Raw genomic sequence first — 14674 nt, 5'->3', positions numbered from 1 at the left:
TCCAAAGTGTTACTTTTAAATATACAAAAACCGCAATTTTCTTAAAAATAGTATATTTTTACCACCCTAAACCAATCAAACCCGTGCGCAAGTCTCATTCACGTCTCACAACTCATTCATGAATCGTGCTCACAAACTCATTCATACTGTCAAAACACCGTTTTACTGCGCCTCTCTCACCACAAACTTGAGCGAGAGAAACCCCAATCCCATTCAAATGCCAGGCCAGGTGTGTTCTTTAATCTGTCAAAAGGTTCGCGAGTGTGTGTGTGTTTGGAGACGCATGTTTACAACTCGCGTTTTCGCAATCCGTCCAAATTCGGCGCCTTCTCACCATTATCCCTCTCCTTCCCTCCTATAACAGTACCATGCGTGCGGACTTCAGTCCGCTTTGAGGTCCCAAAAGTAGGCCGGTGTGAGTGCGACCACGTGGGTGTGTGTGTGTGTGCGAGATGAGATATTTACTGCAGCGTCGAGACTCTCGAGAGCTGCCACAGCTGGAGAAGGTTATTCTTTCGTCGACGCTGACTGCGATTGGGTCAGTTTTTGACTCGTCCAAGTACGGTTTCACACGTGCATAGTTGCACGCGCGCGGGGGCCACAACACGCTACGCGTCAAGGACGTAGCGTTTTTTTTTTGTGCTGTTGGCAGAGCAACTGGGACCTTTAAACCGTTCAGAACCATTTTCTACGTGAGTGAGAAAGTGCCTTCCTGGAGCCGGAGAGAGCGGCGAAGAGAGTGTTTATTTAAAAATCGATTTGGTGATAGTATAGTGACGTAGTTGTGGAAGGAATCACATGTGTGTTAAGAATATAAGGTTGAAGGGAAGAAAATTGCAGTATTAGAAGAACACAAGTACAATATACCCTGGGCGAGAAGGGATTTTAGCGCACAAGTACAACCCAAGGGAGCTGCACAAACACAACACTGCCATCGTAATCGTCGTCGTAGATCGTGCGAGGAAGAAAAAGTGCACACAGAATAGTGTGTCCCTAATTAAATTTAACATCAACACAACGTCCGAAGACAACGACGACGGCGAAAAAACATGAACTCGAAGGTAAATCCTCGTGGGGCCGATTCCCGCAAATAGCACTCTGGTGCCGTTCGCGGAATTGGCCGCGCCACAGTTCGCGGTAGGCGTTCCGAGCGGAACCATCGATCTCGACTTTCAAGCTCTCAATGCTGACTCTGCTATCTACAATGAGTGCCTTTCTGTTTAATCTACTCCTGAAGCCTCCGTCCCCGGCCAACGGAGCAGCAGCCGGGGGAGTCAATCAGCCGTTCGTGCCGTACAACATCGACTGGATCTTCCCCAAGTTACGCCGTCCGTCGCGCCTCTGGCACATTGCCAGCACTGGAGTCATCGGCCTCGTCGGGTTCTTCTCAAAGATCGTGATCGGTGAGTGGCGGTGGTTCCATCAAGGTCACTAGTGTAGCGTTACATAAGCCAAGCCCCAGAAACAGGTCAAACCTCTCCGCAGACTTGCAGTGCAATCAGCCTAATTTGTCTGAACAAGCCTGGAACGATTCCGACCTTTCCGACTAGACCAATTACTGTGCTGTGAAGAAGGTTGCACAACTCCCAGTGAGCTCGCGGCATTGATTTGGCCAACCTTGTGGTGCGTTTTTCATAAGTTGTCTGTTTCTTATGCTTTCCTCTTTTTTTTGTGTGAGTCGAACCAGTCGGTCGGTCGATTCTCGTCGCGGCTCTTTTATTTGGGAATTTTACACGCACATCCGACGACGGCGACGGTATTCGGTGTGGCGCGAGTGTTTGTATGTAGATTAGCGTTGGTTGGGTAATGCTTCTGGCTGGCTTAGCTGAGACTTGTGGGGACTTTGTGGGACTGCATTGAGCTATGGCAAAAGGAGGAACGGAGCGTCGCGATGAATGGACTTTTGTGAACGTCAATGGACTTGAATTCGACGAATGAATTGATATGATTGACAAAGATCATTGATATCATATACTGTGTCACTGAAAAATCTTGGATCAAATTTGCTTGCTCGTATAAAACAAAACAAACCTTATCTGAAGTCAATTCTGTGTGCTAGGTATCAGAATAACTTAATCCTCTACTTTTAAATATGTTTTGTCTGTGTTCAGGAGGTCATCTTGTGCAATTTTAGGTCCACAAAAAGCTTAACTTGTTTTGATTATTGTCTTTTTACAATTATTTTTAACATTTTTGTTTGCATTTATCTTTGCAGATAATTTTCAGAAATTTGTATGAACTTATCTCACACTCCGGAGCCAATCTCACTCTTGCTAAGGGTATTAAATCTGTTGAAATAACCCCCAATCAAGTTTTGGAAGTATTTTTAGGGGAAGGTGGGGCAAGACGACCATATGGGGCAAGAGGAACAATCGCTCGTACGGCCGTAATTTTTACAATTTTTATTATTTCCAATATGAGGAATTGTTGCTAGCAATGCAATTAGCTGATTCTACTACCACGTAACCGTCAAAACGACGTAAACGCCACGGGGCGTGAGATTTAATGAATTTTTTTTCAAAACCTTTGTTTTCTTATAAGATTTGGATAGTACAAAATAAGGCTTAGGGTTCGTTTTAAGGCTCATTTTATCAAAATGCTATTTTTCCTAGATCAGTACTGTCCCTACCAATGACATGCACCTATTACAAAGTATGATTTAACTTTTGGTTATTTTTGTTGAGAGCGTTTAAAAAATCTTGTTCAGGAGGGGCAAGTGTACCATATCGATTTTTAGTATGGAAAAAAATACGAATTGCAGCAACAACATATTTTATTGGGAAATAAATACATAAAAGTACTTACAAATTGATAAACAATTGTTAAAAAAATTGTCCATGCTAAATATAGTGATATTATGAAAATTTCCTTTTTTTCATCCAAGTAATAAATTTTTTTCGTAAAAACGATCAATTTTTTAGTAAAATATTATGATTGAATCTAAAAATTAAAGAAACGTTTCAAATACATTCTAATCTGATGTATCTAAGTGATAATAGTTCAATTGTTAGCAAATTAACATGTTGTTTCATGCATTGTTCCTCTTGCCCCAACGGGTTGTTCGTCTTGCCCCACTAGTTGAGAAGAACGTACGGAAAATTATTTTTTTTTAAATCAACTTTTTACATTGAAAAACAGGATTTTTAAAAAACTTGTTCTATCAAAGTCTTAGTTAAGACCTGCAATAACATGATTATAAAAAAATCCGACAGATTTTTTAACGTTTTTGATGGGGTATAACGAGCATTTCCTTAGCTTGTTACACTTGCCCCACTTTCCCCTATCTCATTTTGCCACGTTCTGTAAACATTGGGTTTCCAGAACACACTTCAATTGAAAGAATTTAATTTTGGTTCATTTACTGTTTACTTATTCTGACTCAAATATTTGCCAAAAGCACTGTTAAAGTGGGTGAGTAATTTAACGGCATGATATTTATAAAACAAAGGTTTTATGATGTTTGTGTCGTTTCGTTTCAACATTTTTTAACTTCAGCAATTATTTCATTCCATACCCGTCTTGAATGACCGGCAACGTATCAACTCGCTCCGCTCAAGAAGCAAGTTCTAGATGAAACACATTACAATTCTATCTCCTACTCTAATGGGAGCTTATAGTGCAAAAAAGTTGAGGGGAATAACCAGGTCGCAATGACTCGATTTAGGGAACATACGTCGCTAATACACAGTTTGAAGTTCGAAAATTAAGTATACCAATTTAAAAATGCATTTATCTGGATGTTTTATATGTGACTAGATATTAGAGTGTAACATACTAAGCCTAAATCCAAAATATGAGCTTGATTGGACGTAACAGAAGCTGGCGCTCCACCTTTCAATTTTAAATGGGATTTAACCCGTAAAAAAAGATTTTTTCAAAAATGTCACTTTTTGAGGCATTTTGGCCACTGAAGCGTTTATTTTCAACATCATTGGCGTGTAGGCCAGATCCTTGCGCATCTTTTGGTATATATAACATTGACATTTGGAGCACCCTGGAGCTCGGTACAGGCCTTCAAAGTTTGGCATTTTTTCGAAAAATCGGTCCCGGCAAAAAAGATAGGGTATTTTAACCATTAGTGGACCCCCTAGTAGAGCCGATGCACATTTTTCACAAATGTTCAATATTTTAAGCATTTTTTCATAACCCTTTGTACAAAACAATGAAATCTGAAGTCTTTTGAACAATTTTGACTATTTGTTTCATTAGTTATTTGTTTTTGAACAGAAAAAAAGCCATTTGAAAAAAAAGTTTTTTTGCCTTGTTATGGACCCCCTTTTCCTATAGTGGACCCGGGTCCATAATCCGATTGTGGACCCGGGTCCACTATAGGCAAACTGTTATTTTTATACCAAATTTAACCGATATTTGATGTTTTGATGCATGGTGTAGGTCTAATGATAGATATAATGAATAAAAGATGGATTTTGCTCACTTTTCATTATAAACAAATATGTTTTGTTAACAAATTTAGCTTTAAACAACAAAAAACTTAACAGACATTTAAAAACATTTATTTCCGAAAAAGATCAGAGAAAACGTTTCGAAAACCACTATAAACATAAAAATAATTAAAAAAAGTAATCTTGATGCAAATTTTTCCATATTAATTACATAAATGGTTGACCGAAACTAAATAATAGATTTGTTTACAGTTGCTGATAAAATCACGCATGTTTATTTAAAAAAAATGTGTTGTTATTGATTTATTATTATAAAATATCATTTCAAACTGCATTTATGATGCTTCAGTTAAGTACAATCAACTATAGTTTTGATTAATTATAAATTTTCACGGCTTCAGCATTTTTGGTACTTTTAAAATGAAAACATCTATATTTATACTCATAATTGAAAAAATATGCGTTTAGGTTGATAACAACAAGCATTTATTGTATGTTTTAGAGAAACTTTTGCTTGAATATTGCTTGTGGATAGGTAATCAAAAGTGCTTTCAAGGACCTTAAGTTTGCACATTTGGCAACCCTGTCTAAAGTTAAGACTACTTAATAGATATTATGTACTTTTTTGAACCCCTTTGGAGGCTAGCTATTAACTCTTTAAAAAAAATGCGCGAAAAACCAAGTAACCTTATTACAAAAAAGAACAAAGAGTTAATGAAAATTGTATCTGCATCATTCATGTGACCCATTTTTAATTAAGGGTGGGGAAGGCATCATCTACGTAGGTGTTTATGTTAGTTTGTTTGTAATAAAGAAATCATATGGATTTGGAAACAAATTGAGTTTCATAAAACCATCGCAAATGTTAGAGATTCAGCTCTATAGTATACCGATGGAATCTATAACATCACTTTTAGTTTGTGAAGAAAAGTAAATCACTACGGAGCAGAAACTACCCGAAGGTGCACACAGTTGCTGGGTAAACCACTTCTATCCGATCGCGCAAGTTGTTACCGCTTGGTTGGACCGGTTTGCGGAATCGCGAACTAGAATGTGCACACTTTCATTGCACAAATTAAAACTGTTGAAAATATTTAAATTGAGAAAATTTAAGGAAACTTGAGATGTTAAGAATTTTTTAAAGATTCAAGAAATAATTCTAAAGACTGTTTCTCAAACATTTTGAAGCGTAATTTTACCCCAACATCCTCAAACACTGTAGGACACGTGCAATTGCGGCTTCTGGCTCTGCCGTTTTGCCGTTATACGTATGTAGTTTGTTAGTACGCTGCAACTTTACTTATCTCGTGGCTGTTTTCCGGTTTTGTCGTTGTGCAAGCGTAAAACGTGTTTTCGTGCTCAGTTTATGAATGTAGAGTAAATGTTGTGGTTGGTGTTACTTGGAAATTTGTTTTTCATTTTTAAAATTTGGATCATTTTCTATCAAACAAATTTAAGGACAAGCTGAAAACAACAGGTTAAAAAAACTCGATCTAGAATCGACCACCAGAAACAAGTAGTCGATATTTCTTTGTCCAGGCTTTGTGCCTCCCTCCCCATCATCAGATCAACCGACGTTGCAACCTTCATTAGGATCTTCCTGTTTCAGTCTCGGCGGCGTCAAGCTTACAGAGATCGTTTCTTGTTCGCGTGTTGAGCGGGTTGATGAGCTCTACTGCGTCGTAAGCATTTCCCTATCAAAGTCGGTGTGAATCAGAGTGCATCTTAGAGCAAGTCTGCGTCGTGTCTCTGCTCTTCATAACGCGATGACGCACGATATTAAGTTCGTATGAGGTATAGTTTGAAACTGTAAAAACAGCTTCAAATATTGTAAACAACTAACAACCGCGATTTAATTGCACACGTCAAAGCCGCGGCTTAAGCCATGTGGCTCGATCGATGTATTGAACCAGTTAACTACGCACGTTTGTATTCGTTTTGTCTATGGGAAGAAATTGCAGTGCAGCACCACAAGTGCAGTAGTGCAACAAATACAGCAAAAAAAAACGCGCTAAAACCGCGACTAAGACCGACCAACCGCGAACGACGTTGGTTGGTGAGCACACGGCGAGAGAGTGACCCTGAAATGTGCGTTTGGCGGTCGTCAGTCAGTCAGTCAGTAATTCTTCACCCGTCGTTCGTTGTTGCGTCGGCATGGCCATTGTGATCTTTGCACAATGCATTAATCGGATGAGTCGGAACGAGCGAGGGGATGGTTTGGAATTACGTTTATATTGGTTTTTTTGGTTTAATTATTGTGTTTTAAAAAACATGAAATGTTATTGTTTTGTTTTTGTCCCATGAATTAGAATTTTAATAATTAGGGTCATAGCATGTACGTTGACAAATTTATTTGTTACAATAGTATGAAACAGCAAACTGGTTTGAATTAGGACCGAATCCTTAAACTATCAAACTAACTGGGCAAATCAATCACGAATGGGTCTTCAAAATATTTTTTATGACCCTTTTCCTCAATTACCTTTTGAGTGACTAGAAATTTCATTTATACTTAATCCTTCCGCTTCAACATAAAATCGATACTTTTTATGTTTGACATTACTTATTAATGATTTGTCCAAACTGGATGAAATGGCTCTGAGTAAACATCCTTAAACAGATCAAGCAAGAAAAATAAGGCCATTTCGTTAGATATTTTCGAAACATACCATCAAGTAAAAGTAAACATGTAGTGGAGCTACTATGGCCGAAATTTAATCAATATTTTCAGTCAAATCGGAGCAGATTTGTCAATTTTGTAAAACAAAATGGCCCATTTTTGGGCAAAACCAATTTAAACCGAAAATCCCAAAAAATATGATTTTTCTTCTACAAAACCGACAAATTTGCACCAATTTGGCTGAAAATTTCACCGGGCCGTATTTTGATCCAAAAAGAAATCTACTTTGATAGAAAACAAATGTTCTAAAATTAACCTTTTGGGAAAACATCTTAAAAATTGAAATCGTTGACCAGGGATGGAATTATCGAAAAAAAAATAATTTTCGCTTGCGAACTTATTTCACCCGCGAAAGAGCGACAAGGCAGATAACGCAAAAGAAAATCACTCCCGAAATTCTTCATGAAAATCAATCTGCTGATGATTTTTTGTGAATTTCCTTGTCAGCACCACTTAATAATATTTATTTCACTTTGTTTACACACATTGCCCATCTACAAATAGTGACAGGTAATTTTTCGACGTGTGACGTTACACTTGCAAGTGTAGTAGTGAAAAAGATGTTCCGCCGAATAGAGTTATCTAAGCCCGAACTCACGCACACTAGCACCCAATTCGTTTTGCTGGCGGGTACAAAATTTAACCTCAATCTTTTTCATGCAAGTACACGCAATACATGCGCACGTAGATAACTCTATAATCAAGATGATGATTTTTTTAGATTCTTTTTACCAATTTTCCGCGCGCGAGAGAGGCGAGCCATGCCCCCTTCGGATTTTTTCTCTTGTTGAACGTCCAAAGATTTTCTTTTGCTGATGATTATTCCTTCACTGGCGTTGACTAAATACATACAAAAATACAAATGTCTTTAAATGTAGTTCAGTTTCAAAGTATAATAATTATTTTTGATATTGGTTTCCGTAATTTTGAATGGATTGAATGGATTTAAAAAAAACTGCGATTTTTTGTTTTGCAAAATGTTATTTTTTCACAAAAAACGCAAATGCTAACACTTTTGAATTCAATATAAAATACTGAGATCTTCATAAAAAAATATTTTTGGTTTTGGAAAAATACTCAAATTGTTATAAAGATTTTTATTGTGTTATTGTTTAGGTATAAAATATTCAAATATTCACAATAATATGGAATTTACGGTTTAAAGGCTATTTTGCAAATAAGGGCATTGCAATAAAAGAAAAAATAAATTCAAGAAGTAAATAACATTAGTTATTACAGAAATGCAGAAATAAAAGAACACAAATTTCAACCCAAGGTCAGCCACCTTATGGCTACTTAAATTAATCAACATTGCGTTACAACTACGATGCATATTAATTCCGCACCCCAGTCACCCTTCACTGACCCTCCGATTATAGTATAATTAAACACTCATTTCCCACTTTGTTCTGTTCTTTCCGCAGTATGGCTCAACAAGGCGCGCGTCCACAACATCCAGGTGCTCGAGAATGCCCTGGAGAACCGACCCAAGGATATTCCCCTGCTGACGGTGTCCAACCATCACTCGTGCTTTGACGATCCTGGGATGTGGGGTAAGTTGGACCCTGTTTTGTATGCTAAATTGCATTACTTTCTTTCAGCTTTGATGAATTTTCAATATATTTCATGAATTGTAACACATTGTTGTGTGTTTTACTTTTTTTTCACTTTGTAATACTCATTTGTGCTAAACAGGACTCTTGACGCTTCGTAAATTTGACGATCTTTTTTTGATGGATTGAAGGTTTTTACTAATTGGACTCATTTTGCCGTTGTAGGACTGCTGAAGCTGCGAAATGTGTGCAACAAGAACGTGATCCGATGGTCGATGGCTGCCCACGATATCTGCTTTACGAACAAATTGCACTCGATGTTCTTTATGTACGGAAAGTGTATTCCGGTGGTGCGTGGAGGAGGTGTCTACCAGCCGGCCATTGATCTGTGCATAGAGAAGCTGAAGCTGGGCCACTGGGTGCACGTGTTCCCCGAGGGTAAGGTCAACATGACCAAGGAGGATCTCAGGTAAGCGTACGTTAAGATCAAAGTTCAAGGTTGATATCGCTGGATATTCTTTCGCAGGTTCAAGTGGGGCGTAGGTCGGATTGTGTACGAGACCCCGATTTTGCCAATTATCATTCCAATTTGGCACATTGGAATGGAGACTGTGCTTCCAAACGAGCCACCCTACTACCTGCGGACGGGCAAGAAGTTGACCTACAACTTTGGCGAACCGATCGACCTGAACAGCCTGATGGAATCACTCCGGAAGGATCCGGTGAGCGAGGAGCAGGCCCGCAAGCTGATCACCGACCGCATCCAGGAGGAGATGATGGTAAAAATTTGCATAAATGCACGTGTTTCTTGCGTAACATTATCTTAATATTTCCCATTTTAGAAATTGAAGGAAGAAACGGAACGGTTACACCACGACTACCTGAAGAGCTGAGCCGAGGAGTCGGCCCGCGGCTGAATCCAGCTCGCCGGCCACTGCTCAAAAAGCATGCCTTTTACCCCCTCTTATTCTAATTGTAATAATGTGACGTGCATGATGATTATTCATGATTATATTCCATCCGCCATTTCTATGTCTTCAATGCTCACCTCACCACACCGGACAATTGACAAACTGAACTAACGTATTGAGAGAGAACTAGACAACTTTCAAAGCTAAACCAGGAAAGTTCCGATGCATTTTTCTCACCTTCACGAACAACAATCACAAAAACACACACACACTTACGCTAATGATATCGATTACTACTATTTCTATTATAGTAAGAAGGTTCGATCATTTCTAGTCAAAGCTTGTGGAACTCAAAACCGGGGGGGCCGTGAAGTAGTTGGAGAACCTTGGGATAGAGAATTACATAAAAATGCCTGCTAGGAGAGAAGCAAAGAACAAAAGAAGCAATCGCGGCGGAGAAAGAGGCTAAGGAAATACCTTTCTTTTCGGTTCTTCGAATAGATTAAGTAGTAGAGTAGTAGAATGATTTTTTTTATTTGACCGGTTAAATGTTTCATAGATTGTAGTTAGCTGAATGCTTGTTAAGATCAATCGTTAAGACAATAGAATAAATTGCTGATGAATTATGAACAAGACTTTCTTTACGCTGGAAATCCCTGAAGGTGGTATTTTATTGCGCGAAATTGTCGTTGCAAACTAGGCAAGAAGCTCACCTTCGACAGTTTCCGAGTTTTTTTTTTAAATCGTGAAATCATTAAGATAAAACAAAATTGTAGGGGTCGTGCATAAACCACGTGGCCCTCAAATTTGAATTTGTTAGCCCCCTCTAAATTGCGTGGCATTTCTCCATATAAATTTTTGTAATAATTTTGTAGTATTTTTGTATAGAGCGAGGATTTTTCCTGGATCATGCATGTTCAATAGATAAGTCAAACTTTTATTTAGTCACAATTAAAGAAATTTGAAAAGTAAGCATTGGTAAATAATTTTAGTAACTTTTATTCTCATATTTCATCAGGAAAATGTCTGGAGCTACATTTGAAAAGGGTGCATACGCATTTTGACAGCTGCAATTATTTTGAAAGTTCCGAGACAACAAGTAACTATTTAACAAACCTAGAAGTGTTGAGAGATAGCTGGGGAGGACACTGCGAGGTTTGTGAACAAGTTTCCTAAAGCTCGGGAATTAGCAAAATAGTTCAAACTGTCAAAAGGGCGAATTTCTCGTGTTGCTCCAGATATTATGCATCGGTAGTCCCTCGTATTTTTTGCTCCACTCACTTAGTGAGCAACATTCGTTGGCTGGGCTACTTGCTCAGCCCAGTTACCGAACAAGTACTGTATATATTTTTATTTTATAACTTATTCGATTTTACTTCAGAAAAATCGTTTAAAATCAAAGGATTTATTTACATATTTATCAAATTTCTTCTGTAATTCTGATAAATTTACATATTTATCAAATTTCTTGTGGAAAAACCTTGAGACACCTAAATACATATTTCAAAAAAAGTTAATCTAAAAATAAAAAGTTTCAGATTGAATTTCACCACATTTTCAGCTTTCATTGAAATTACACAAAAACCTAAGCTGGAGGAACAAAGTCCATCGAATAAAAATCTTTTCTTTGTTCATGAAAATACAGCAATATATGGCCCGGATACTAGTTTGAGCATCAAACAATAGTTAGCTTAGAGTACTTCATTAAAAAACTATTTACATATTACCCAAATTGCTCCCAAAATTATTTTTTCCATCTTTTGCTATTATTTTTTCCAGATTTCGGAAATTAATCGAAATAAGAGCGCGAGTGTTTTCATCCCACGAAGCAATTTTGGGAAACAAGACTAGAAATGTATTTTCTCGAATTTGGCCGCCATCTTGGGTTTATTGGTTTTGTAATTCTTAACTTTAGAGTAGTTTATTAGGGGTGATTCAACATAAATAAATAACAAATCACGTGTTTTTCTAATTCCAGATATTTATTTTTCCAGAAGTTGTTGCCAACAAATGGTGGCTAACAAACGAACACAATATTTTATTTGACCACCGTGATTCGTGGACGCATAAAATAATTTGGATTATTTTACAAAACACCTTAAAATTCCTAGAATAGGAAACACTAAATCTAAACACAATTTAACAAAATACGATAAAATATGATGCAGACTTGCAATCTGCGGCACGAAAAGATAAAACTTAAGTGCTAGAGACGTGACAAACAGAAAAAAAAACCTATACAAAACTATTTACAACAAGCAATCCGCTCAAGCATGTCGTGCAGCGTGACTCGGACATCCCCGGAGGAAGGACGCATGGTGGCCTCGTGCTGCCAGCACTTGCGATACAAACAGCGATAATCCTGCCGGAGATGATTCAGCTCGATCGAACTCACATCCACGCTTTGACGGAAGATGGCACCGAGCGTGGCGATGCTCAGCTCATCCGGATCGAGGTTTTCCTTTGCGGAAGATGTCCCGAAGGAACTGGGCGGTTCCACCAGATCAATGCCCTGCTGCTTGAGGACATCGCTCATGGCAGCGGCGGCACACTCCACGTTCGGTGGCAACTGTCCGGAAATGTTCGAACACATCCGGATGCTGCTGTGGAAGCTTCTTTGCGAGCTGGTTCTGAAGTAGGACTGAGCGATCTCCAGCGAGTTGTCGCTGTTTTTGCGTGCCCGGAAGGCTTGGGGTGGTGGCTGGAGGTTAGTTTTGGGGATGGGAACCGGTTCGGAGCGCAGAATCGCCACCGTTGTGACACTATCCGGACGGAGTTTCTTCTTGACCACGTTGTACGCAACGGCTTCGTTGGACACGATCGAGTCGTACGGATCTTTGCCCTCCGACAGTTGCCACATTGTGATCCCGAAGGAGTAAATGTCTGCTGTTTCGGTGACACCAGCGGTTCCACGTAGCTGTTCCGGAGCCATGTACCGAATGGTTCCCCGGTTGCTGGACTTTTCGTTGATGTTGATCGTGTTAAGGGTCAGTGAGGAACCGAAATCACACAGCTTGCAGAGGTAGTTTCGCACGTGGCTGCAGCTGGAGTCGGGATATCCCGGAACCACCAGACAGACCACGACATTTTGAGGCTTCACATCCAGATGGACGATGTGGTTACGATGGCAGAAGCACAACCCGTTGATGATGTCACACAAGATCCTTGAATACAAAGAGTTTTAGCTTGATCTAACCAATAAAATATCAAACTCACATCAACCGATGATACACGGATATCTCGACGTTCTGATTCAGCACCGTCTGCAGACAGTGTCCGTCGAAGCGTTCCATGATCACCAGCCCGTACTGCGCCCCGGAAATGATCTTCAACACCCGCACAATATTCTCATGCTTCAAGTTCAGCACGTTGGACTCGTTCCGCAGCGAATCGTACCGACACTGGTGCTTCTTGTGCTTCTCCAAGATCTTGACCGCCACCGGTCGGGCTTTGTAGCGTGCCTTGATGACCACCCCGTAGCTGCCCCGGCCAAGGATGGTGTACCGATTAGGGCCACCGCTACCTCCACCGCGACCCTGCGGATACTCATCCCGCAAGAATCGCTCCCGGTGCGGCGTGTCAAAGTCGATCTCGATCTTCGGGACGGTTAGCGACGAGGGAGGCGCGGGGAACCTGGCATAACCATATTTATTTTTAATAACATAATTTGCTGTTTGCATGCCAAACGATAGAGTACTTACATACTGGGAGTTCCAAACGACTGATGGACTCATTGAAACCTTGGAGATTTTACGCACCGTGGTCTCAAAATTACTATAAAATTTCTAAAATACTTAATTTTTATGATAAAAACTATAAACGTGTTTTTTGTACGACGTGCACACGGGATCATATACTTCACAAACAACAATCCTTTTGTTAGTTTGTAGAATGCTACAAGAAGGGTAGCACATGGAACGATGAATTCGTCGGTTCGTCTTGAGTTTACGATCACTACTTGAGGATAAGTCGTGCTCTAGCAGTATACATTCAGGCGCAATCGTTAGTGGTCGTATGCACCAGTATGAAATACAAACTTTTTTTTAATTAGACTAAAGAATTATAATCAGATTTTGTCTTTTTATTAAAAAAAAAGTGTTTTTAAAATCATTCAGTCGAACGCAAAAAAACATGCTCTATTTTTTCAAATTTTGATGCACTTCTCAAGATTGGACTGGTTTGCAGAAATATTGATGAACTTTGTAGAAAATGTTCAAATATTCGTAGTAATTTTACAAATCAAAAGCAATAATAATAATACAATTTTCAAAACAAATTAAAAAAAAAGCATTGGAAGGAGCATGTTTGAGATTACATTTGAATGATAAATGATTGAAAATTTGTTGGAACTAAGATTCGTAAGAAATATTTCCGTAGTAACAGTTCAGTAGGGCGAATCTGCGATTGTAAACAAAAAGTCTATCACTTTTGCTCAAGTGACAGTTCACGTCAAGTAAGAGGAGGATAGACTGTTTACTACAGATTTGTTCAAACTTCCAAACCTCTCAACTTGCTGAAAATGCATATGGGACATTAATGCGAACATGGGCAATAAAAGATCAACCTATGAGGTAAGGTTGTCAGATCTTCATACTTTAAACTTGACTATCTTTAATCAGTATAATAAAAGATAATCAAAAAAGAATAAAACTTAATATTCTAAATTTCGGAAAAACAAACAAATCTAGCGAACTTTTTGAAAAGTTTTTCTGCAAAGGACATACTTTAGCTAAACCTTTCTTATCCGCACTTGCGATCGATCCCGCAATCAGCCGATTACGCACGCACGTAGAAGCAATTATTTCATGTTCCCATTCTCAACAACCCCAAAGTTTGAAGCAGTTATTATTATGGGTGGTGGTGTGGTGCGCCTCAAAGCTCAAAAACTCCCGACCCGATTGGATTGAACTGAACGAACGAAAATAAAAAAAAAAAAAACTTTACTTAATCCACCTTTTGGTGTTTGGTGCCTTCCTTACATTCATAAAGTGAATACACTACACAGCGTATAAATAACACTTATTTTTATCAAAATATCTGAGATCAGGCCTCAAAAAAAGTGTATTGAAAACACTAAAATACTTATAACTTTTGATAGGGTTGTCAGATCTTCAATCTTTTGGGGTC

At 38.8% G+C, this 14674-nt stretch overlaps 2 protein-coding genes across 4 annotated transcripts; one reads left to right on the top strand and one right to left on the bottom strand.

Annotated features, from left to right (window-relative positions):
• Nucleotides 1-340: 340 nt before the first annotated feature.
• LOC120422845 (tafazzin) lies at nucleotides 341-10180 on the top strand. 3 transcript variants are annotated; one of them, XM_039586391.2, is made up of 7 exons: nucleotides 341-1061; nucleotides 1238-1403; nucleotides 8508-8636; nucleotides 8779-8793; nucleotides 8862-9105; nucleotides 9163-9415; nucleotides 9479-10180. In XM_039586391.2, exons 1-7 carry the CDS (start codon nucleotides 1050-1052, stop codon nucleotides 9527-9529), a joined length of 870 nt encoding a protein of 289 aa, XP_039442325.1. In that variant the 5' UTR covers nucleotides 341-1049; the 3' UTR covers nucleotides 9530-10180. The 3 variants fall into 3 exon arrangements, with proteins under 3 accessions (XP_039442325.1, XP_039442323.1, XP_039442324.1); XM_039586389.2 differs by lacking the exon at nucleotides 341-1061 and having other exon boundaries at nucleotides 1098-1403; XM_039586390.2 differs by lacking the exons at nucleotides 341-1061; nucleotides 8779-8793 and having other exon boundaries at nucleotides 1101-1403.
• On the bottom strand, nucleotides 9685-13524 carry LOC120422844 (mitogen-activated protein kinase kinase kinase 6). The gene is made up of 3 exons (XM_039586388.2): nucleotides 13249-13524; nucleotides 12764-13180; nucleotides 9685-12711 (listed from the first exon to the last, which is right to left on the bottom strand). Coding segments are annotated over exons 1-3 (1338 nt in total). The 5' UTR covers nucleotides 13251-13524; the 3' UTR covers nucleotides 9685-11792.
• Between the last annotated feature and the right edge of the window lie 1150 nt (nucleotides 13525-14674).

The sequence above is a fragment of the Culex pipiens genome, chromosome 3 (assembly GCF_016801865.2).
Source record: "Culex pipiens pallens isolate TS chromosome 3, TS_CPP_V2, whole genome shotgun sequence".
Lineage (NCBI taxonomy): Eukaryota > Metazoa > Arthropoda > Insecta > Diptera > Culicidae > Culex > Culex pipiens.
This window is presented reverse-complemented; position numbering and strand designations above follow the sequence as displayed.